Raw genomic sequence first — 26570 nt, forward strand, 5'->3', positions numbered from 1 at the left:
CAGTTAAAAGATAATAATATTTATTTAATTACAATAACATTTTTTTTTTTGTTAGTACCGATTAGTTATCATGCCGTTCATAGTATCGCTAAGCTACATAATGTTTGCAAAAAAAAAAAAATTGTAAAAATAGTAGTTTTAACTAATACATTGGGAACGAAATAAATAGTTTTTAAAGTTACAAATTTGTTACTTGTATTTTAATGTAAAAGGTGAGTATTTTTACCTTCCAAACTGGGTTTTTCCTTTCATATAAATGTCGATTAATACGTTGATAAAAAAAAAAATTCGAAATTTATAAACTTTTTTCACTTAGGTCTTGGTGCGTGTGACACTTGTTGATGCAGGCCATTTCACCATAAACTTTACATTTTATTGAATTTTGTAGTCGATATATTTCCTATAAATAGTGTATTTCAAAAGAATCCAGACATAGTTTTTGTCATCTAGTATATTACCTACCTACATATATATCCAAATTGTTCAATGTTCATGCTTTAAAATGCAAATCAAATTTTAGAATCTGAGCGGAGCGATGTACCTATGTTTTGATTTTACATTTTACAATGATGTCTTAATTGTTTTTTTTTGTGTTTATGTATATATACACAGTAAGTCAGTAAGTAATTAAAGTAGAAGGTAAGAAAATAAGAAAATAATTTTCAATTTCAGTTCATTTTTCGGTATAAAAATTGAATCAAACTGGTTGAATTTAAGTGGTAAAATTTAAAATTTCCAGTTGTTTAAAAAATTCCGGGGAAAAAATTAAATTAAAGGAAAACGAAAAATTTTACACAAAGTCAGTTTTGGTTTTTGGTGTAACTAATATAGATAATATGATTTTTTACTGAATACCTATTTATTTTTATCATTTTCTTTACTTGATAAAATTTTTAAAATACATATTTAAAATTGTTCTGAGATTTTTATTGATATTTTCAAGCTTTTTTTTTTGTAAATTATATTAGACATTTTTATTTGTCATGTAAAAAAATTTTGAAAATTTAACACGAGGTCCCTGGTATATTGTAACAATAGCAGTAGAGAAATATTAAAAAATGCATATATTATTCACAATTTTTTTTTAAAGTTCAAATTTTGACAAAATTTATCAAATTGAAAATTTACTTATATTTAATTTATAAAATGTTTAACTTGTATAACTAAGGATTGAAAACTTAAAGTAAGTTCCCACATAAGCAGATTATTCAATAACCAAACAATCTTAAACATACGTCAACAGTTTTTTTAAATTTTAAAGATCCATGGTGGGTGTATGGACCATTGAGTTAAAAAAAGTTATTTTATGTTAAAATTAGCATTTAAACTAATAAAAATCATTATTTTATTGTAATTAAAAAATATTATTTGCTAGTACCAACTAGAAATTTTAATAGTAAGTATATTATTATATTTTACACACAATGACGTTTTCAAATGCAATTTTTTCAACAAAAAATAATTTAACCAACCCTAGCATTTATCCCTATAATATAGTAAAATTAATTACTCGAAATTAATATAAAATATACCCATTTAGTAAATAGTAATGTAATAGTAGGTTGACAGACTTTTTCCGTACAGAATTGTTTTTCGTAAATAATTTTTTTATATTAGTGAATTCAAATATAATGCACAGCCAGAATGTTACATACATTTTTAATTTGAAGGTTAAAAGTAATACATTAAAAAACAAAACCTGTTCCAATTAAACATGTTAGTCTTAATAAGTTAAGACTGAACTACAGATTTTTTCATTTTAGTATGTATTTAATAATTTTGTTCATAATTATTTTGTTATTACTTGAGATGGAAATTTTAAGTCTTTCCCTATATTTTGATACCAAAAGTAATATTTTATTGCATTATATGGAGAGGTATATTTGTATATTACTAGTAGAATAAATCCTTGATCCTAAATATGTAAAAATATTTTCATATAATTGATATTAGTATATTACACAATCAATAAGTATTTTCTATTTTAATTGACCGCTCACGTGTAAACCTAGGTATTTTACACTATCAATTTCGCCTATATCTTTATCGAAACAATTTATAAATGCTTTAGATACCCATATTCCCGAATGATTAATTGTTTTGTAATCAATTTTAATGGTTTCATTTTGAATACTGTATTTAGTTTTCTCAAGGTCACGTTCAAGAAAATTTATGTTAAACCATAATTTTACCATTTCACCACCTATGGGCTATGAGTGGTTGTGGTGAATAATGATTTTATAGTTACACATATAATATTAATCTCTGTTTAAATAATTTATAATTGTGCATAATGTCATGATTATTAATTTATTAATATAAATGTTGGTCAAGATTTTTATTTTTATTATTTTCATACTTTCCGTTATGGAATCGCATTTTAATAAAATTAAAAACAGCTTGATACTGATTGATGACAAATAAAATTAATGTTATATTGTCAGGTTTTGAAGCTTACAACAAACAAGAACTAATTTTCTTCAAGGCATAAGAGCATTTCTTTAAGAAGACATGTATAATATAAATTTTAGATAATTTTTAAATATAAATAACTTTTGACATGCCTGGTTTGGAATAATTGAAAATTGATTATTAGTAAGTTATACCTTAGTCCTTAAGCGTATTAAAAATATTTATTATAATATTAACACAATTTATAAAATATCTTGTTGAAATCTTACAGTCAAAGTCAACAATATGGATTTATGTAACATAACAAGTTGATATTCATTAAAACAAATTTGTTAATTTGCATAAATTATATTGAGAAATTAAAAACTGGTAAATAAATGAATTCAACACAAATTTGAATATTTCCTTAACTATTTTTTTTTTTTTTTTTTAATGAATAATAAATTAACAACAAAAAAGGTGATAAAATACAAATAAAAAAATAATAATACTAAAAGCCAAAATGAATACAAAATAACAGTGTTAGGCCAGTTGAAATTACTTTATATAATATTTGTATAAAAATATTTATATTTTATTAGTAAATTATATTAAATTTTTTTTACAGCCGTTTATGAACACTTTGAGCTTATAAGCAAAAATCTTACATTTTATTACAACCCTAAAAGAATTAGCTCACTCAGTATTATGGTTAAATTGATAAATAGGATTTCATGAAATTTTGTACAAAATAAAAATAATAATAATAAATAACTTCCACCGAGGACAACCAATAAAAATTATTGTGGTTCAGCCACTAACATCAACTGCTTTATTATATTAGACAAGTATGATGATGTCATGATTATCTCGTTTTTTATTCAAACAATTATTATTAATAATGGTAACATAAATATTTACATTTATTTGTATGATAAGGAACAGCATCACAGAAAAACACTTTGCTAAGCATTTTAATAAAAAAATAATATATAATTTGTTAATAGGTCTTGTAAAATAAAAATGTTTTAAAGTACACATGATAATATACAACTGCATGTATATTTGTTTCAATGAGCTTAGCAAAATGTTTTATCTTTTGGTGTTTCACAAATTCTGTCAATAATAATAGTATCCATTTAAATTTGTCTGTATTAAAATACTGGACTATTCAACAACAGCGATTAGATAACCTATCTGACTTCCTATCAATATTAATCTTTTCGGGTACATCAGTAGGTTCACGTCCAGGCGTCTTGTTTAATATTGATAATGTGAGGTCAGTAAATGCTTTTTCGATGTTTATATTTGCTTTTGCAGAAGTTTCCAAAAATGATATGTTATGTTCACGAGCAATACCTTCACCTCGTGATTTACTAACAACACGTTTATCATCCATATCACATTTGTTCCCTAAAATCATTTTTTCTACATCTTCGTTAGCATGCTGAAAAGAAAATACAAATTAGAATAATTAAAACAATTAATATTGCGTTAATCATAACTTTAATAATTAAATAGTATTGGACATTGAGTAAACAGATATTGAATATTTGCTTAAACTCAAAAGAAAAAATTCCCAATAGTTTTCAAAAGTGTAGAGAAAATCAAAGCCATTTTTCAACAAATTCAATTTTAGGTGTTTGATAGAATTTTATTTTATTAATGCAATTTTTTTTTAAATATTTTGACTTGTTCATAAATATTTATATTTTTTTTAGTTTCTATAAATACCAATAAGAATTTTCTATTTATATCTAAGACTTTAAAATTAAATACAATATTTGTAATACATTTTGTAAATTATTAAAGACAAATAGGAGCAATTTTTTTTTAAGCATTTCAAATTTGAGAACATTTATCAAAATCTTGAATAGGAAATTATTTTGTACTTAAAAATGTATAAAATGTTCAATTTTTATAGCTGAGGTTAGAAAATTTAAAACAAAAACTATCATATTTAGAGTTGAAATTTGAATGAAATCTGATATTAAATCGAAGAATAATTATTTTAGTTATTTTGTTAGGTTAAGTTATTATTCGTTGGTAAACTTGAAAGTGATTATTATATTGTTTCCACACAATCACATTTTTAATTGCAATTTTTTGGTACAAATTAATTGAACCGACTGTATTATTAATATCTTATAGTAAAGTAAATTACTTTTATAAAAAAAATATCATTTAATATATGTAGGAATATTGAGCTGTCAGAATGTCTTTGTTCGGTATACAATGATTTTATATCATAGAGTTTAAATTTAGCCCATTCATTGAAGCGCCCATATAGACACTCTACTATTTTACAATAGATCGGTACTCATTTATCTGCTATTTTAATATTCATTGATTATCATACTGATTTTTTGAACACCAGCCAACAATATCAAAAATGTATACAGAATATGAATGTTAAAATAAACATAACCTAAACATCAAAAACCTTTGATTTTTATTTGAAATAAATAATAATTTCAAATTAATACCATCAACTTAGTTAATTAAATTTAATAATGAATAATATTCATAATAAATGTACACATACCTCATTAATATTCCGTAGCCACTTCACTATATTTTCAAAACTTTTTTCATTTGTGATATCATATACTAACATAATTCCCATAGCTCCTCTATAGTATGATGTAGTTATGGTATGGAACCGCTCCTGTCCTGCTGTATCCCTACAATTTGAAATGTATTACATATTAATTTAAATAATTTAGGGTTTTCTTAAATGATAATAAAACAATTAAAATCAAGCTTTACTTTGGAAATTATTTGAAACTGGTTATGCTATTCTATCTATAGATATCATAATTATATTTTTAATAAAGACGTCAATATTATTAAAATAATAATAACACAAAAACTTGTTTACTATATTAATAGTGACCGTCTTAGTAAAATAACTATTTATTGCATAATAAATTCACACAAAAGAAAAAGCATAACAACTTAAATGTAAACGACATTTAATATTTAAATTCTATTCTTACCAAATTTGAAGTTTTATTTTTTTTCCTTGAAGCTCCACTGTTTTGATTTTGAAATCAATACCTGAAAATAAATTGTTTCAATTAATAATCAAAACAGAGATGGGTAAATAAAAATACCAATACATTTTTTGTATTAAAACTATAGGGATTAATGTTGTTTGCTTAAGATAAATGGATGTTTTTGCATGTTTCCAATAAGTAAAAGAGCATTATAGTTAAAATATTTTATAATCACTTCAAAATGTAGGTACCAGTTTTAATATTTAAACAAAACTTTGCAAAATAAAAAATAAATTTAAAATTGGGTTAATTTCTACATTGGTTTATTATAGGTATTTGCCTCTCACACTTGTAGATTAGTCATTAAATGTTTCTAATAAGCAATAAATTTTGGTATTTTATAACTAACCAACTATTATTATTAATATAGGTACATAATTACAATTCTGAATTCACTATTAGAAAAAATAGGTGGATAGGTAAGCTATATTTGGATAAAGTATTCGTATTTAACTGTAGATTGTATAGAGTTTAGTTGATAAGATATTGAAGAATTTCTTGGAATTATTTATTTATTTTTTTACTTATCATGAATAAATTGGTATATTTCTTTAAGTGCTTTATTTCGGTACAGTTATTTATGCACCGGATATTAGGGACACAATTGAATAAAAATTAGAGATAATTATATGCGGTATCTGAATGAGAGGGCAATGAACGTGCTACAATCCTTTAACAGTAGACTGAATATGTAACATGAGATATGGTAGAAAATAAATTGTTGAACTATTGTAATATCTGTAAAAATAGTTTTTTTGGTACCTAGCTTTAAACTGCTAAGATTTTTTTTTTTTTTATCATTTATTTAAATATACACAATCTGTAAATGTTGTTTTAAAATAAGTGCGAACTGCTATGATTAACATTAAAATATGGTTTAAAGCGGAGTTTAAAGGTTAAGAGTTACATAATTACAAATATTCTTTATATTCAAATACAATAGGCACTTTTTTAATTTCTCCAAATTTTCAAATCATTTATGTTCTAATATGTTTTAACTATAATATTAGGCACTATATTCATGTGATCAACAAAAATTAGTTTTTATGTGGAGTACCTACTATTAACATTAATATTTTTAAATTTATTTTGATAAGTACCAATTTAATTTTAATGTTTAGTACACCATAGTATTACTGATATTAAAAATAAAGTAATTCATTTAATTATTCATAATTAATATTTTGTGATATCTGTTCATGTTAAAGAATAATGTTGGTAGCTTAGTGCTATTGTGTGTCAGATTCTGACAATATAGTAATTATTACATTAGTTTTATTGATAGTATTTTCTAATAAAAAATTGATTAACATTCAATTAAATATGACTAGTATAAAATAATTTTGATATTTTTATCCTAACAGACTTGTTTAATTTCTGATATACCTACCTATGTGATGCTCTCTTCCTTTGACTAATCTAAGCTGTAATTATGAGTAATGGTCCAAATAAATAATATGAAAATATCAATCAATTCTCATTATATCCCACCTACCCACTAGAATATATTCAAAATTTAAACAATCACTAACTAGATTGTATTTTAATAATAGCAGATGATTTCAAAGAGCTCAATAAGCTCGGTATATTCAACCACCCAAATTCAAATATGTGATGTAGGTATCTATACTAAGGCAGCAGTTCCTAATTTTTAGGGGTTTACACAGTGTCTCTTTTTAATAAAAAATAAAAATACCTAGAATATGGAAATATTTATTTAATTATAGTTGTCTTTTATTCTAGGCTTCGTTCAGAAGATGTTTCCTAAATGGCCTAAATACTTTTAAAATTGTATAAGTAGCCATATCGGTTAGAATACAAACAATTTTTGTTTGTGTTAATTTTTAATCATTTATATAAATTACTATTTCTATCTTCATGAAAATAGTTTTGATATTACAATTTAAAAATTAGGTCAAATTGATATATGTAGACCTATTTTTAAAATCTCAACAGATTCAAAGTAAAAACCCAGGTAAAAACTAATAGTCATCAATATCATGATAATTTATTTAATATTATATGAAAATAAACAGAATCTCTCTATGAGTCATCAAAGCAACACAGATTTAGATGATGCTGGTCTAGGTAAACAAATCTCCAACTTATTTAGAACTCATAGAAGACAATAAAGCATTGGTTACTATTCTTTAAGTTGATGATCCTAACTACATGGTTTTTGTTTTGTGCTTTGGTAGACTCATACAAGAAAATGGGTCCAATATATGGAATCATTGTTTTTTTTTATTAAAAAGTTCTGTTGAAATTTTGAACTAACCTAATATAAACTTTGACATTACTATTATTTATTCGATACAAAAAAGATCAACAAACGCTTAAGACAATTATCTATAGTTAGGTAACAATATGTCAGTATACAAGTCAATAGTCAACTTGAAACAGGATTTTCTCCTAACCAGAAGCAAAGTAAATTTGCATTTTATTTTATTTTGTTATAGATATAAATTAATTAAGGAAGAAACATCTTCACATGTTGTATATATCTTAAATAAGTAGGTAAAACATAGCAATTTTATATTCAGCAGAATCATTTTGCTTTTACATTTAATATTAAAGTAAACTCTCCTATCAAAAAACTTAAAAATAGGTAAGTATATTATATCAAGGGCAACTTGTAGGCTCTTATTGATATTTTAATTTTAAAGTAAATAATACATATTATGACCTTGCATATAACTATGTAAAATATTACAATTTTAAATTGCTCATAACAAATTTAACATTTCACATAGAAACCAACTAAAAAAAATATGATCAAAATAGTCTGTTAAAAAACATTTTTACTCTAAGTAATTTATGTAAGCAATCTAATTTTATTTTTTAGTATAGCATCATTATTCTAATTATTAATCATATAACATATTCATTGTTTATTCTTTAGTATATCAGTATATCATATACTTTTAGGTACCTACATTAATAAATAATATTAGTTCCGATTAGTTCTTAGGTAATGTATCATATTTTTAGGTATGATAATGTAATAATGCTTACTAACAAAAAATTGAAATAAATATTAATTGACACATTTAGATTCTAAACTGGAATTTTACTGATTTTTTTGATGTCAAATTAAAACAAAAAGCACAGTTATATCTTGGACTAGTAAAGTATTTAAAATGATGAATATCTTTAACATAATATGAGAGTAATTAACCTAAGTCATTATTTTGTTACATTTTGATAGGAAATAAATAATTTTAGTAGATGTCTCTATGATTGTAGGTAGGTATATTATTATAATAGGAAATTGTTGACTATGCACTGTTGGCGATTCTTAGTAGATTTTTTTTAGGTAAGCAGGTAGGTACCGATTTTTTATCTACCTAGATTAATTAGTTGACTAAAAACTGTAGGCCTAACCTTAATTAATGTTTTGATATTATGATAGGTCATTGGACTTTAATGAAATGAAATAAATATTTTTATTTATTCTATTAGGATGCTCGATGCATGCTCATGAATATTATATTAGTACACCTACTATAGGTGATAAATATAGCTATAATATTAATACACATACATGAATAAGAACTATAGAAATACTTAAATAACAATGTATTAAATTTCTTTAAGATTTTATTCTTTGGTTACCTACTTATCAAACTTGATATCTTTGTAATTTGCAGGATAAAATATGATATGGTACCTATGTTCAAATAGAGTAGGTAATATTAGTAAATTCTTCATTACATAATGAGGACATTAAATGTTTTGTATTTGTTTGATTAAAATTTAAAATCCTTAAAGATAGTTGAAAATAATTATTTTCATCTCATTGCATACAATGCTGTTAGAGTAGTACAATGAGTAGTTAGTAGTTAATACACATGCAGTTACTACAATTTAAATTAAGTTTACACACATAAACAACAACCCATTAAGTAGGTAGGTAAATAATTTTACCATTTCTCCTGATTAAAAGATGATTAGGAATGCTAATTTAAAAAACTGAATTTTAATGTTTCGCCTATTTAAAACTAAACAAGGCAATCAGTGTAATAGCTAAATGATAGGAATTTTCAAATAAAAATTGTTGAATAGTAATCAAAATTAATCATTGTCATCAATATTTTCAAGAGACTTAACACCAATCACACCAAACTACAACTTTCTTTATATTAGAACTGTACCTAGGCAAACCTAGATATATCTAATCATTTATAGCTTTATTATTCAAATCTATTATAGTATGAGTATTTAAACAGTTTACTAGTGTTTTCTTTGAATTTTGCCGAGTTCATAAATATTAATTAATGACTAAAAAAAATTCTTTTAACTCCTTACATAATTGTTATCGCATAAATTAACGCAAATGACCTTAATTAAACAAATATGATTTATAAAACATGACTGATAGGCATAGATAACTGCTTTACATTGCAATCAACATAATATTATCTATCTATTAACTGCAAGGTATGCAAAATTGTTACCTAAGGCTCATGCAGGCGTATAAATTTTTAGTTTTGATTACAAAGATACCTCTATCTATTTTTCATTTTACATTATTAATAAATAATAATCATTGCACATAGAAACAAAATTAATATAAGCTAGGACCATCAATTAAATTTGAATTAATTTCAACTTTATCAAACAATCAGAGAAAACACTTGTAAAACACCAATTAGCAATTAATAATAATAGTTTAAACATATTATCATTCACCAAAACAAGCCCATAACTTTTATCCTCAGGCTCACATAGACTTTATGCATCAGATCTGAAGGTCGTCATGGTCTCCAGTGTGTCTTGTCTACAATACAGTGCTTATGTACAACGTCCTACCAACTACCAAACATTACGTGTCAGAACAATGAATCTAATTATCAGAGGGGATTAGGGAAACCGAAAAAACACGGGGACTGACTAGACAAACAAATTAATTTCAACTCTGACGACATCGAAATCGCCCACTCACCAATGGTCGAGATGAACGTCGTGGTGAACGCGTCGTCTGAGAACCTGAACAGAATGCATGTCTTGCCCACGCCCGAATCGCCGATCAGCAACAATTTGAACAGCAGATCGTACGTCTTTTTGGCCATTACGAAGTGCCGGATATCGTCTTCTTCAGGAAAATTCTTAAGTAAGGCTGGTGGTAGGCGGAAGGAATAGATCGGAAAAGGCGCGTGTTAAGCGGGCCTGTGAGTGGGAATTTGCGTATCGGGACGACGGTTCCAAACCGATCAACGATGTCGCTGGTCGACGGGCGATCGTAATTATAGTTATTTTTTTCTCGACGGTCTCGCGGCGTATTCGACAGACGGGAGCGACGGAAATGACGTCGACACGAGGTGAAAACGTGTCACGGGGACTAATGGTACTGATTAACTGCGTCTAACATTCAAGTCTCTAATGCGACGCAAACTGTGAACCGCGATTAACAAATAATATAATAAATAATAATATGATTTTGTTCTATAAAAAAACGTTATCTCGGCCGTCGTCGTCATGGGTCGGTCACTCGGTCGGTTATTGTGTCACGGCTCAGCTCTCCCTCCACACAGAGATTAAGACAGTGTGGCGTCTGCACATTCTATTGCGAAGGCGGTAACACTGTATCTCCGGGACGCCGCTGTTTTCATTTTTCAAAAATCTAACCGTCCGGACGAAACATAGACACACTATAAACAGGCACTGATTTAATAAAATTAGGGCCAAGCAGGGGTTAAAGTGGGGGTGGCGCAGGAGGACTCAGTCCCCTTACCTCTGACGGCGGTTAAAAAGCGTCCCCTTTAACAAATTAGGATTTTATACATTAGACATTATACATAAAATTATATATGGAACGCTTAAAACTTTTTGGAAACATTAGTCCCCTCTGGAATTTTTTCCCACTTTAACCTCTGGGGCCAAGTGCACAATTTTTTTGGAGGCCCCTTACCCCGTACACCCACCACCACAAGCCAAAACTAGTATTTTATTAAAGAATCAATCCATAGACCCCGATAGCTTTTTTTTGTTCTTATTTTCCTTATTTAAATTTTCGTTTAGCCGCCCCGCTTAAATACAGCCGCGACATATCAGTTATTGCCTATTAAACTTTCAAAACAATTATATTTAAAAGTCTAAATAATATTCATGAAAATTAAAAAAAATAAGTTTCGAATATTATAAATTATCACATCAATGCTCATCTATTCAAATACACGTGTAACTCGTGTGAGTGACAAGCGTACAAATTTATAAACCACGATACTGACAATTATTATACAATTATGAAAATATGAAATAACGGCCAAAGCATAATATTCATAATAATAAAATAACAAGATAATAATATATTGTCATAAAATAAATAATATATGGTAAAGCGATCAGTGACGTGCGGGCACAACGCTAACATGATGTACGACAACATTGGACAACAATAACTAAATTAGTTTATTTATAATTATAACATTTAATTAATGTTTTTCGCTATTCATTTCCTTGGTTAACTGAATAACCTAAACCAATGGCAGTGGCGTACCGACGGGAGGGGGGGGTTTAGGCCTTTAGGGGTTTAACCTCCCCAAGTGAAATACGAATAATGATTTTTTTATGGAATTTAGGCTAGGATCATGTTACGCATTTTGTCGGTCGGTCTCTTCCCGGTGGTTTTAAAAAGTTCCGTATATCGGTCTAGCCTGGCCGCGATAACGCATTAATAATTATTTTTGTCGAAAAATAATTGCTATCATTCCATGTTACATTTTATTACATGATTGTTTATGACTTTATGAGCAAAGCACTAAGTTCATACACAGATATACGTGCGCGTGTAATGTGTGTAATAGGTAATATTTTGTTATCGTAATATCGTTGCTATCTACTTTGAATCATGAGATTTGACATAATGATAAATATTATATACCAACTAAACTAATCTACAAGACTACAAATAACCGATCGACGATTAGGTACTAGTCGATTACACTAATGCCACTAATCAACGTGAATACTCGCTCAATTTCATTTCAAACAGAAAATCTAGATTTATCAACTGCAATGATTCTCGCAACAAACATTGAAGAAATTTTAATTAAAATGCGAAATGATAGTGAAAAAGAATTTAATTATATTTTCAGTGATGTTCAAAAAATATGTTCTGATTGGGATGTTGATGTTAAAATTCCAAGAAAAGTTGGCAGGCAAGTATACCGTAGTAATATTGAAACAGATTCACCTGTAGTATATTTTCGTGTTTCAATATTCATTCCATTTTTAGATTTTTTTTATTACCCAAATTCAAAGCCATTTGTTAGATCATAAACAAATTTTGTCAAGTTTTCAATGTCTCTTGCCATCAAAAATAAATAATTTAGAATTCAAAAAACAATTTGAAACTGACATTGTACATTTAGTACGTCGTGTCGTCGTTATGAAAAAATCGTTAACTGCAGTGAACAAGAAAGTATCGGAGAACTTAGATTATGGTGGAATTATGTAAACCAAATGAATGACAATCTTAAAAATGCCCATTCAGCTTTACTTGTATGTGATGAAAAAATATTTCCAATTATACGAAAACTTTTAGTTATTCTTGTTACTCTACCAGTAACGACGGCCACACCCGAAAGGACTTTTTCGACTCTTCGTCGTCTCAAAACCTATCTACGAAATACAACCGGGGAATCTCGCTTAAATGGATTAGCAATGCTAAATATTCATCGGGATATTGAAATCTCAACTGACGCTGTACTAGATGAATTATCAAAATCATCGAGACGAATTAATATTAAGTTATAAATTAATAGGTTAGTGTTTTTAGATCATAAAATATACATTTAAAAACACTAACCTATTAAAGAATTCTGCGTACGCCACTGACCAATGGTTCTAAAAATGGTAATTGTGGGAGCGAAATGCGTCACCAACGACGGGTAATAAGTATTAAGTAAATACTGGGCTGGAAGACATCTATAAATAGTTATTACTTATTATGTATCAAATATTTCCGATGTTCAAACAATTTTCTATTATTATTATTTTAATATGTTGTATTGAGGTGTGGAATGACTAATACTAGTATAAGGTCTATGGGAATTATAATTAATTAAAAAAAAATTTTTAATACAGACAATTTTTTACAATTCACGGAGATCGGGGGCCCCCCAAAATTGGGGGCCAAGTGCAAGTGCTCCATCTGCACTTGCGTAAATCAGGGCCTGACTATAAATCATTGATATTAAACTAATGGTGCGGCATAACACAAAAATCTGAAAAATCTGTAAGCTAACATATAATAATAATAATAATAATAATAATAATAATATCTTATCAATTATCTGTACATATTATGTTTTCTCCTCTTACAAGAGTTGTACTTTCCTTGTCACACAGAAGATGTGTGCAAGTGGAGAACCATTGTTTCTCTCTCCATTATGTTGGCCTAAAGTTTAGGCCCTAAACAGTGTATTTAGAATGTATAAAGGAATGCCGTATCAATATGTTTAATATCAATGCTATAAATATATTTACATGTCTATGGGACAAAAGACTTGTCAGCTGATATTCGACAAACGATGCAATAATAATAATGTTTTGATTGATGATTATCATATAAAAATTAAAAATAGTAACTTCTTGTTTCTAGTACTTTCTACTAAAGAATCGTTAGTATAATATGTTAAGGATTGAACGGGTCAAAATAAACGACCTGTATATTTCATATAGAGGAAACAGGTGCGTCTTTAAACAATTGTTACCTATGGTTGAATTTATAAACATGATATTTTTAAATTAATTCAATAAGACTCCTTACTTGTTTTTAAAACATACTCAAAGAGTGAAAAAAAAATATTAAACATGAATTATTTATGAACACCTATGTAGAATAAAAATGGTTTACTAACTACTTAAAAAGAGTTATACAGGTAACTTGTACACAACGATGGCGGTGTTTCCATTAAAGTCCACACATATTTTTGGCCTGGTCCAAAACTAAATCCGGGCCCGTACATTTTTCTAATATATTTTGCAGTACCTAATTTAGAAGTAATTATTTGCATGAGCGGCGGGTCACAGTACCATGGATCCTTCTAGACCCCCCTCCAAGTGGGGCCCTGGGTGTAAACGAAAATATTGATACGGCCACACAGCATGGAAGTGGTGACGGACCCAATGCATCAAACTTCGCAGGCCCCACATAAAATTCTGGAAGCTGCGGTAGTCGATGGTTGAATGGCGTCGTGAACTCACTAGTCTCACTATACAGATTTGGCAGCGGTTGTGGCTGATTGACATAGGTACCTACATTTCCGAGCTTACATCTGTGCAGATTTGTCTGCAACTGTAGCTGTTAAAACATATTCGCGGTCCTCTGTGCGCTGCACTTATTTTCCCTTAGATACTTAAACATAATAATATGCATATAGTATAATATCATGTATTACATCATATAGGTACATTTATATAATACAATATTGTACGATAATGTCATCAATGTCGATAATACATTATTATGATATAAGTATTATGATTTGTTTAAATTTAACTAACCGTATCTTGCATTCTTACTATGTGCTGCACTTCAAATCAAATGATGTTCCTGTCTCCAGGGTGTTCATATAAAAATGAGTATCGCGTTCGAAAGCTTTTTGATATTCAATTTCAATTGCAAGATTAATGCAACTGAAAGAGGTAAAATCTCATGATGGTCACGTAGGTACATTTCGTTGCTTAAGAGTTAAAATTGAACGCAATACAAGTTATGTTAATAACTGTGTATAATAAGTAATAACTGTAAGTGTAGTATTTTGTATAACAGTGGCGTAACTAACAGCAAATATTTGGGGTAACGAACACTTTTAAATACTTCACCATAATGAGTGATGAGTACCACTTATACGCATAATTTCCTCCTAAATTATTTTAAAATAATCATTATACTTATATATTATTATTATATTATACTTATCATTATACTATTATTATACAGTTTTATAACACAAAAATTCCGGTAAAACACGATTGCGTACGATTTTTGTCTGCAGCTTTGAAGCACTGTTGCCATTTGCTTTGAACTTATAGAACAGGGGTTACTTCCATAATTTTTTTTTTTATTATTATTGAATAACTATTTTTTATTATATTATTTTAACATTTAATTATTTTATTTTGTGTACTATATTATTATAACATAGGTATTTATCGAAAATTGAGATTTTTAAGTGGTACCATAACTTAAGTCATTTTTCCAAAATTTAAATTTTACTGATCAAAAATAAAAACATTAATTTAGCAACGATGCACAGTAAATCGTACGCAATCGTGTAACGTACGCAATCGTGTTTTCAAAAAGAAACATCGTACGCAATCGTGTGGTACCCCGAAAATTCACAAATAACGTATTTTTTTCTTGATAACTATTTAAAGATAAATAAATAGTAAATACACACTGACGCGGATTTTTTTTACTAAATTATATAAATAATTTTGGGGTAACAAAATGATACTCTTGCCACCCCATAAAAATGTTTGGGGTCACGACCGCTACCCCTCGCTACCCCATAGTTACGCCACTGTTGTATAATTTGTTGCAATAATATTAAATTAATACTATTTTTTTGTTATTATATATTTTATTGTAGATTTTAATACTACTACTACATAATATGATTTATTTACATAGTCGTGTCTAGACCTTTGACGCAGTGGGTGCAACCTGGTGCATACCCAAGGGGCTAATGGGCCCTAGCCCCCTTTTTTGAATAATTTTTCTTAATAATTCATGGTGCCACTTGAAATTGCAGAGGGTGCAGGTGCATACCCTGCACCCCCCGTGGACACGCCTATGTTTATTTATGTTATAATAACTAAATCTATTAATGTTTGTATATCACTTTTGTTTCATATTCAATCATTTTATTGTTTATTAGCTATTTAATTTAGAACTCTTGTTTCTACCTCAAGCTTGCTTTTGGAAACAAATTGATATTATGTGAAATAATAATGAATCTAAATCTATATTTGTCTATACCTATCTATAAGTTAGGTGTTTGTTAGATGACATCGAAATAACGAATGGTAATGGATTAGAAAAATTTATCTTAAGGCTTAACTATAAAAGTTCGTTGTTGTCTTTACTTATTTAAGCTAGAATATAATAATGATTTAATAAAAAAAATCATAAAAATTAGGAAATATTATTGGAATTTTAATGCATACTAGGTAACTATATAATATTTAATATCAAAAAATTAAGAGTGGTGCAAATGAACTACATTTTAAATCTGCGTATTATATATGTATAATATTACTATAAATCCACCGAGTGTTTCATCAAGAATGCTAACCCACTTTTTTCTTTGATAAAATGATAAAGATAATAATGCAGTTAATTAAAATGGGCTTCTTGGAATCATTGAACTATATTTTTCAATTCTTAAAATTTTAACAAATATGTGGTAATAATTTTATAAATATGTAATGACTTTAATAACTAATAAATCAGTATTAATTGGAGAAATAATAAACGATGAAGATTTAATAGGTAGTAATCTGAATATAGATAACTATTTATATTTTATATACATATGCCCCAATAACTTCGGTGAACGTAGAATGTAGAAATATTATTTTCTATGTACAAATATATATTAAGATTTAACCTTCAACGTTTTACTGAAGTTTAACTAGTTAAAACATAGAATATACAAGCCAATTAATTTTTTAGTACATTTTGTGATTGATTTTTATATAAATTAAATGCTATTTTTACATTTTTTTGATATTTTAAATGCTTTTTTTTATTGATTATATTTCCTTTAAATAGTTTAAATCTGAACCCTAACAATATAGTTACAAACTTAATTTATGCCATAAAAATAATATTGTCATTCGTAAACTTAAACTTATAACTGCTAAGTTATTCATTTTTAATGTTTTCTGTATGTAACCAATGTATGCTTTCAAATCATTTATAACTGAACATTATTAAAAGAAAAAATATTTTTCATAATTTCATTGAAATGTTTTAAAAACTAAGCAAAGTTAAATTTTCATTTTTCATAAGAAAATCATTTGAGTAATTTAAAACTTCATTATTGTTCTCAAATATTTTCCAAAGTGACTAGACTTTTTTAAATTTCTCCTCTTAAATTGTTGTTTTTAATATAACAATATTTAGCATCTTGTTTACGCATAACTACGTTTGGAAAATTTTTTGACATTTAAATTATATAGATAAAAACTCTCGAATAAGACGGGGGTGGCTGATAATTTGAGATTAAATCCCAGCGTGTATCTAATGTCTACTAATGTTTTAAAATGCATATCGATATTGAAAAATTAATTCATCTTAATCGTTAGAACAGTATGATATAAAATTATGTAATAAATAATATAAATAATAATTTGGTTCATTCGAGATTATCTTCCCCTAAATTAGTTCCGCGAGAAATAGTTTGTAATGTGGATTACGAAGTGATAGTGACTGTGTCTCTTTTAATTACAAGATTTAAGAAAAAAATGTGCAATGGTATTCTCGCATCACGCTTATTCATCTCATTATTTTATTTACTACAACTAAATGTATAAATCTCAATAATTATAATAAAATCGCAATATTTTCATGTATTATCCATTCAATTTTTTCTAGTTTTTATTAATCTATTTATTAGGTTTCGCTAATGACCCGCGGAGATATCCTTAGTCCAAAAGGGGGCCGTGAATAGAAAAACCACTGTTTTAACTCATTTCACCAACTTAAACGCAATGACTAGTGCGTAGTAGCAAATAGGTAACATAAAGTAATAAAATAATAATAATAATAAAATGCTTAGACGTTCAACATAAATTATATTCATATATAGTTGATTTTTCTTATATAGTTTTATTGATACATATACAATGTAGATACACATTTATTGTAAATCGGCACATTTAATTAATACACGCACACATACACGGCATAGGTATATATAGTATATATATTATATATATTTATAATAATACGCTACAGTCGACTCTAGGCATCTCAAACTTCGATAGTTCAAAATTCTTTATGCACACTCGTCGTGATATAAAACTCAACTCCAATAACCTTTATAATATTAACATATAATAATGCCAATATTATACGTTTAGGTATCACATGCTGTCGATGTCGTGCCAGTGAGATTTTATCGATTTTAATTTATTTTTCAATAGAGGAAAACAATGTCCATGGACTTGGCTAGTACGGATTGTCTTAAAACGATATCTATTGATTCCGCCAATTTTAAGTTGTCAATATTTAATACATGCAGAAAAGTATGAGGAAAATATAAACTTCCCGAAAAATTATTTTTACTTTTATCAATCGTTTTTTCTTTTAAATTGACAGTTGACACGATACATTATACACAATTTTATTGGTACTTATAAGATGCGTATCATCACTTAAAACTGACAACTGATCAACATTTTCTAAAGTAAAATAATTTATAAAAAAAAAATCAAAATATCTTCTATTTTTATTTATATTTAATAATTTTATATCGAATATCACATTATGATTTTAATTATTAGATGACCAATACCTGATTTATTATTATTTTGTACATTATAAAGTATAACGTTTTTAAACTTACATCAGGTACTCATGTGTGTACATTTTGGTCGTACTGTATGACAATATGTTTATTTTTATGCTGCACCTTGTCCTAAGAAATTATTTCCAATAATTTAAAATAGAAACCTAAATTTGATATTTCATTATAGGATAATTTCCCTCAGTTTTTATATAAAAAATGAACATTTATAATAGGTATACTATTCCATTGACATATTATATAATATCAAAAAAAAAATATCATGCAAAATTGAAATTTATTTTAAAATCAATCGACCTATAGTTTAGTTATAGGTAGCGGAACTGATGCGGTTTATACGGATCTGTATAATAATAACTATTATACTTGTGCTGGCGGAATCGACGGATAGGGCTACCCACTCATTTCTAAATCCTCGATTAACGTCCATTTTTTTTTAAAATCCACCCTGCTCGACCCGTTCGAGTTACCGAGAGTCGACCGTATGTCGTATATGAATAATATTATACAGCTGTACTTCTAAACACACACACGCGTTTAGTACGATTTATATATTTATTTCAATATGATGTATCTGCATCTACACGGATGAATAGAGGTACGCGTTTGTCGGACAAAAACTATTTTAGGCACATCATACAACAATATTATGATTAATATGAATAACTCTATAAATTAACGATATGCATCCGTTATAGTTTTTGATATGTTACGATTATTATAATATAATTATTATTATACATTATTATAGGTATATGTATCATATACGTACATATGATATGTAATACGATTAAGGTAGATACCGACATAATATTGCGAAATATTATAATAATAATGATAATATATATATATTTATGTAAATATTTGTTGTGTTTGCTTTGCTAATAAATCTAATACACTTTTTAAATAACAATAAGAACATTGAAATACATAATTAATACAACATAAAGTCAATAACCAAACAGAATTATTATTATGGTATGTCATCGAGTACGGATGTACAGTATTACTTATATTATTATTATTTATCGTCTATTTCACATATAAAGAAGCTGGCCAGTTTATTAACTAAATATTGTATAGGTATCTAAAAAGTATAATATTCAATACTTATATTGTGTACAAAAATAGGTCTAAGTTTAACACGACGTGACATTACAAGATTTACAACAATAATTAATGTAATTATTATATTTACTAAGGTACCTTAATAATAAAGGTTGAAAACCAGTGGTTTTTTTGGTTTTAATGTTGTTAAAATATTATGCTCATTATAACGACATTAAAATATAGTTAGGTAACGGAAGGTGGCAAATCGAAAATAAACATTATATTTTCTAAGCGTTAAAATTATATTAAATATTATTATTATGATCATTAATATAGTATTGATATGTCATTATTATTATTATACGTTTTTTTTTGATTTTTTTAAAAATATTATATTATTATTATTCGTCTAAAATCGCAGTCTGATTAATTGACATAAAATACACATACGATTTGTTTTGCCTTAACTATCGGCTACAAGACAGTGCCTAGGAGGGTGTGCAGTCTGCATAAGAAAATCATTATTTATAAAATAGCCCGTCCACTATATATAAAAAAAGTATATAAATATAAATATATATTTATGTAAACTCTAATATGTAACGGAATTGACAGGCAGATATTAATATTTTCTTTTGTAAAATTACAGTAGGCCATTTAGAGCGCAGCAATAGTTTAGCAATATTGTTTATAAATAAATATTTTAGGTATCATTACATAACTTTACTTAAATCTATCTCTTAAAGCTAAACATTCAACTTATTTTCTAGATAGGTAACCATAAGTTTTTAATTTTTTTTTTATACTTAACAATGTTTTTATAATTTTTTTTTTTAAATATAATGCGCGTTCTTTAAAAATATATTTTATGTTTGATACGTGTTTTTTTAGCCAACGACAGTATAATAATATGTTGCATGAGCAAAAATAAATGTACTAAAATAATTCTGTGACAAAGTTTTACCTCAGTGATTATGATATGATTAAGTTAGTTCCTATATTAGCGCGAAAAGAGGAGCATTGCATATAATTTTTTTTTTTACATATCTTTTAATCATCAGAAAGATGATGACTAGTTAAAAGTATGATATTTTTTGAATCAATAGGTACATTACTATTAATTGTCTACAATTAAATAATTTAAGTATTCCACCAACTCGAACTAAAGGCTATCACTACCATACTTTTTAGCATGAAAAAAATAAATATAATCCAAGTGACAATTCTTAATTAGGTTTTTGGTGTGAAATGATAAAGAAATTGTGATGCCTGAAGATTTTTGTTTCTATATATCCTAATGAGATTATAAATATTATCTTTCAGATAGTTATATATTTTCAAAAACAAAATATTGATCGGATAATACGATAAATTTGATTTCTTGCAAGTATCAAATTGAATTTATTAATTTTTGTATAATAATATTTATTTATGTAGTTTTTACATGACTACACGATTATTGAATATTGATAAGAGGTAGGTACCTATAAAATAAATAAAAAAATATTTCGTTGATATTTTTAAATAGTTTAGTTTAGCTCAATTAGCTCCTCTAATCGTATTAATAAAGATTGTTTTGCACAAAAACTGCTTGTATACTGCTGAATAATTATATAATTATATTATGTGATATGTTTATGATAATTGATAATATATAGAATAAGCTTAAAGCTTATTTATTTTTTGCTATATGAATGACCAAAGTGACATCTTTACTGTCTGAAAAAAAATAATACTTATTATTTAATCATATATCATTTATATATATGCAACAGACAAGTGAGCCGTTCTCTCAAAAAGTAATAAAATAGTACACATAATATTTTTTGTATATCGTTCAATAATGAAATTTCTATAGCTACATTCCTAACATCTTTTGATCAATTAAAACTGATTTACAACATACAATCGCAAAGCCGTTCAATGTCGACCCACGAAAGCGTTGGCTTTGTACTCGTTTGGCAACAGTTTTTTTTTTTTTGATTAATTATTATTATATTATTAAAGATTTTAAACGATAATGTTAAATTTCGATTGTTATTACAGCATTTCCAAAGAGTTCTCCATTTTCTCTCATTTTATTTTTTTTCCTGGTATAAAAATATGAAAAAACGATCGTCATAAATAATCTATCTTTAGATCCGTTAAGAGATTATACAATACATATACTATCTAGATTGTACAAAAAGATTCATTTTCTCAAGCCGTTTTACACATGTACACATATATGTAATTGAGCTATATTAAAAAGTTTACTTATAGTTGATATTATTATTATTAATATTAAAGAGCTAAGATTGTCTGCATGTTGATATTGTGATCCCAGTGTAATTGGACGAAATGGACTTGTTTAAAGAACGTGCTGTGATGCATTAATATACTGCTACTATATACTAATACTACCTATATAATATATTATCATACATTCTTACGGACAATTTGACTAGAAGACATTAAATACCTATATTATAATTGTATAATATAATATATAATATAGGGTAATGTACTTGGGTTTTCTATATAAGAAAACACTGTCCTTTCTGCATTTGATTGAAACGGATAGCAAGCGTTTTATATCGTTATTGTAATTTTTTTTTTTATGATTAGGTATAATGATTATTATGTTATTTTAACATTATTATTATATTATTTATATTATTATTATTATTATTAATGTATACTCTAATTAACACTCGACAAATCTCGTTGATATCCTAACACTTGTATCACGTTCCAGATCCCATTTATGTTGTGTCTACTTATTTAATGATATGCGCGTTTCTGATATGTAAATTTTGATTTTATAGCATAATATACCGGTGCCGATGTCGACGTCCTGATCCATGAGCACCCTTATTGGCCATAAAATGTTTTTCAATGCCTCATTATATTTTGTTAGTTGGTTATGTTTTTTTTTTTTTTTTGGTTTGTTTTGATATATTTAAGTTGTCGTTTCTATTTTTTCATTTAGAACAATCTATGTGCCGGTAGAACGAAGATGAATATTATGCTGAAGGAGATTTGTGGATTGATAGTAGCAGACGATGACGGGAACGTACAATTTTCGTCGATAGTGGGCATTGAATCTGGATAATCTTCACAAGTAACTTTACTACTTTCTTTCAAGGCTTGGGCTAAACAAATATTAAATACACAATATATTAAAATGTTTCTAATACTTTTCAATACAGATTTTTATGATTTCATTATCTATATTAAATGAACTACTGAAACGATTTTATAATTTTATTAATGTTTGAAATTTTAAATTACGCAACTACATGTTAGAAGTTAACTAGTAAGTAATCACTCTCCTGGTCAGTTGGTAGGTTCCTCATCATTTAGTAAATCACTGTAATGAATACATTTGTAATGTTAAATTTGAATTCAATGATAAATCATTGCATTTGAATATGATTCTTTGTAGATGAGCGATGCCGGTCTATATTACTTAAGTATATATTTTTATTATATATAAATTTATATATATTGCTGTATTTATACCCAAAAACAAAAATGTTACTACATTTGAATTAAAAAAATATTTGAAATAAGTAAAAAAAAATAAAATACTTATAAATAGCACGAAAAAATTTAAAATATTTTTAAAATCGTGCCATGGCAATTTAATGCTAATATACATTTTTGTGAAAACTTTAAGCCTCTATGGTCATTTATTTTTAAATTATATAATAAAAATAAAATTGACTTTGCTAAAAACTGGGTTTACATGAATAATTCTGTTTTTCTCATTATATTTTTCGTTCATGTTTTGTATAAAAAGTATTAAAATTTTCAAGTTTTACCTCACAAAAGTATTAACTTTAATCAATTTTTGATCAAAAACCACCCTCAAAATTGTAGATCTAATCCAGGTTGGCTTACACAAAAATATACAAGAACGTTAGGTTAGGTTTATATTGTTAAATCAATATACATTCATCGATCGGCTCAGTATATAAAAAATATATTATAACAACAGTTAGTTTGTTATTATGTTTGTATATTGTATATGTTAATTATTATTATATGTATACGAATAATAACTTAACATAATAACTTATGTCTAAAATATGACTGCAGAGGTTTTTTAAATATATGTATAATTTGAAACGAATGAAAAAACAATCATCTTGTAGTTTGGATTAAGTCAAATTAGCACATTACACTTCTAAAGAATTCTTAACCCTTTCAGTCCCCATGTACATTATAATGTACATACATTTTTATAATTGATAATTAAATAATGATAAGCGCTACGTTCGTTATCGTGTTGTCTATGAATTCGTTATAATGTGTAGAATCAGAATAAAATATAATATCTTACATAAGTGTTACCAACATTATTAAATTCAACTGCAAAAGGGAAAAAATATGATAATCATAACCTGATTATTTTTCGATATGTTTTTTTCCCTCCTGAATGTATGTGATAATTTAAAATGTTGTGCATTTTTTTTATCAATTCTTGATATATTTGTTGATGTTTTGCCACCGGTTTCGTTATTATACGTACAATATCACGGAGTTTATAGAAGGTACTATTTATGTACATTACAATGTACATTGGGACTCGTCGGCTCAACACGACCGCGCGAGGCGCGACGGACTAACTGGCGACATGAACGTCATAATGCTATTATTGCTATTAGTAGTTTGACGTTCGATTTGTTGTTATTTTCCGTCGTTACTTGTTACTATATTATTTTTATTTTAAACTTGTTTTTAATTTCAGTACTTATATAGTAAAAGATATAGTACGGCTAAAAATAATATTTGTTATAGGTATCTATAAATAATAAATATGCATTAAATAAAACATTTATATATTATTAGTTATTATTAATAGCTAGTATTACAATATAGATATCTGTTTTAAAAATATTGGATTAGATGATAAAATGATTTATTTATACGAGTACACATTATATCACAAATATTTTGGAGGAAATTACATTTTTAGATCTCAAAATAATAAAAACATAAATGTGTAGCGTTCGATTAAAGTATGTTATTTTTATACCGTTGAGTCCCAATGTACATTATAATGTACATTACGAATTCTCCGAAAATAAGTGTGCCAAAATTTTTTAATTCACAGGATCACTCATAAATACAGTAAATAAAAAGAAAATAATGAAAAAAAATTTTTTTTCCAAAAAAAAAAAAGTCGGGACTGAAAGGGTTAAGGAATTCTTGCTTACCTTTACTTCCAACACTTGTAAATTTAAATAATAAATTAGTATAGAACCAAATTCACATAATCCAAACAGATATATAACTTTCCTATGACTTAAATTGCTTATATCTGTTTAAAAAAATTAAATACTAGTCATAACATTTTTTTAAATATAAATTATACTGTATTATTGCTAATACGTCAAACATATTAAAGTTATGATAATTAATTAATAACTATCAGTTACCAGTCTTTAATATTTGTACTGACAGTAATTAGATTACATAAAATATATTAAATAATAATTGTCTATTATTTATTTTCTAATCAAAACGAATAAATCAATCTTTAATACAGGCTTACCGATTTTCGGGAAAAATCCGTTCCAAAACTGGCATTCAGCTGCTCTAGGTCCGTAACCAACGTGCATTTCAGCAGCATTCCAAACATGATATATCGGGTTTGTTTCATTGTATAGTGGCCAATCTATGTCATCTGAGACAGGTGTTCTGAAAAAAAACAATTCCATACGAGTTAAAATAATATATAGGACATAGGTGTACAATTGTGTACTGTTATTCAATGCGATGATGATTTAAGGTTATATTAAATCGTTCGTATGTAAAACCATTAATTTGATTCATGTTTTGTTTACTGCATAAAATATTGAATAATAAATTTATTTTTGAAAAAATTTAAATTTTTAACTTTTTTTGATTATATTTGCGTACCATAATTGGATGGATCCATCTTTTAGTTTAAATTTGAATTACATGATTCTTTTAAATCTTTATTGAATTACCTATACAGTTTTGGTATTTTAAAGATTGAGTAATTAAGAGTGAGTAAAAACACATGAAATTGCATGAAACTATGTAAATGTAGCAAAAATCATATGCGATAAAAAAAAAATAACGTGAATAATTCTAAAATTACATTGGTTTTTTGTTATTATTTATTAATTAATTTTTTATCAAACCGTTGGTATGATTTGTACTGATATGTCTGATTTTTGCCCATGTACAGAAACAAGGATAATTATTTGAATTTTTTTAAAATTGAAAGTCCTCAATGTAGTAAAAAAATCTGAATCAAATTTATTATGAGTCATCTAGATGAATTATTTAGTTTAACCTTTAATCGTAATCACGTTGTAGTTATTTAGTATCTAGACTACAACTGTCGAATGTAGTAATCTGAATAAATTGATACATACATAAGTACATACAAGATACAAATATATATACAGTATATAATATGTATAATTTAATATGCAATAGAAAAATTGCATAGTCATAAGAATTCAATGTTTATACATATAAAATATATACTATATACCTAGTTAGT

The 26570-nt window shown here is 26.6% G+C and overlaps 2 protein-coding genes across 2 annotated transcripts in view; both read right to left on the bottom strand.

Moving 5' to 3' along the window:
• Nucleotides 1–2811: 2811 nt before the first annotated feature.
• On the bottom strand, nt 2812–10891 carry Rab10 (RAS oncogene family member Rab10). The gene is made up of 4 exons (XM_015508167.2): nt 10396–10891; nt 5391–5451; nt 4937–5075; nt 2812–3838 (listed from the first exon to the last, which is right to left on the bottom strand). The coding sequence occupies exons 1-4, from the start codon at nt 10520–10522 to the stop codon at nt 3563–3565; spliced, it is 603 nt and encodes a 200-aa protein (XP_015363653.1). The 5' UTR covers nt 10523–10891; the 3' UTR covers nt 2812–3562.
• A 7349-nt stretch (nt 10892–18240) lies between these two features.
• Nucleotides 18241–26570, bottom strand: part of LOC107171480 (acetylcholinesterase-like) — a 38652-nt gene continuing 30322 nt past the window's right edge. Inside the window, exons 7-8 of the mRNA XM_089220617.1 lie at nt 25587–25732; nt 18241–23178 (exon numbers count right to left, since the gene is read on the bottom strand). Coding sequence (XP_089076743.1) covers nt 23012–23178; nt 25587–25732 — 313 coding nt within the window. The 3' untranslated portion in view covers nt 18241–23011. The remainder of the gene's footprint in view (nt 23179–25586; nt 25733–26570) is intronic.

This window comes from Diuraphis noxia, unplaced genomic scaffold (genome assembly GCF_037042655.1).
Source record: "Diuraphis noxia isolate RWA-SAM2 unplaced genomic scaffold, SU_Dnox_SAM2 contig0002, whole genome shotgun sequence".
Lineage (NCBI taxonomy): Eukaryota > Metazoa > Arthropoda > Insecta > Hemiptera > Aphididae > Diuraphis > Diuraphis noxia.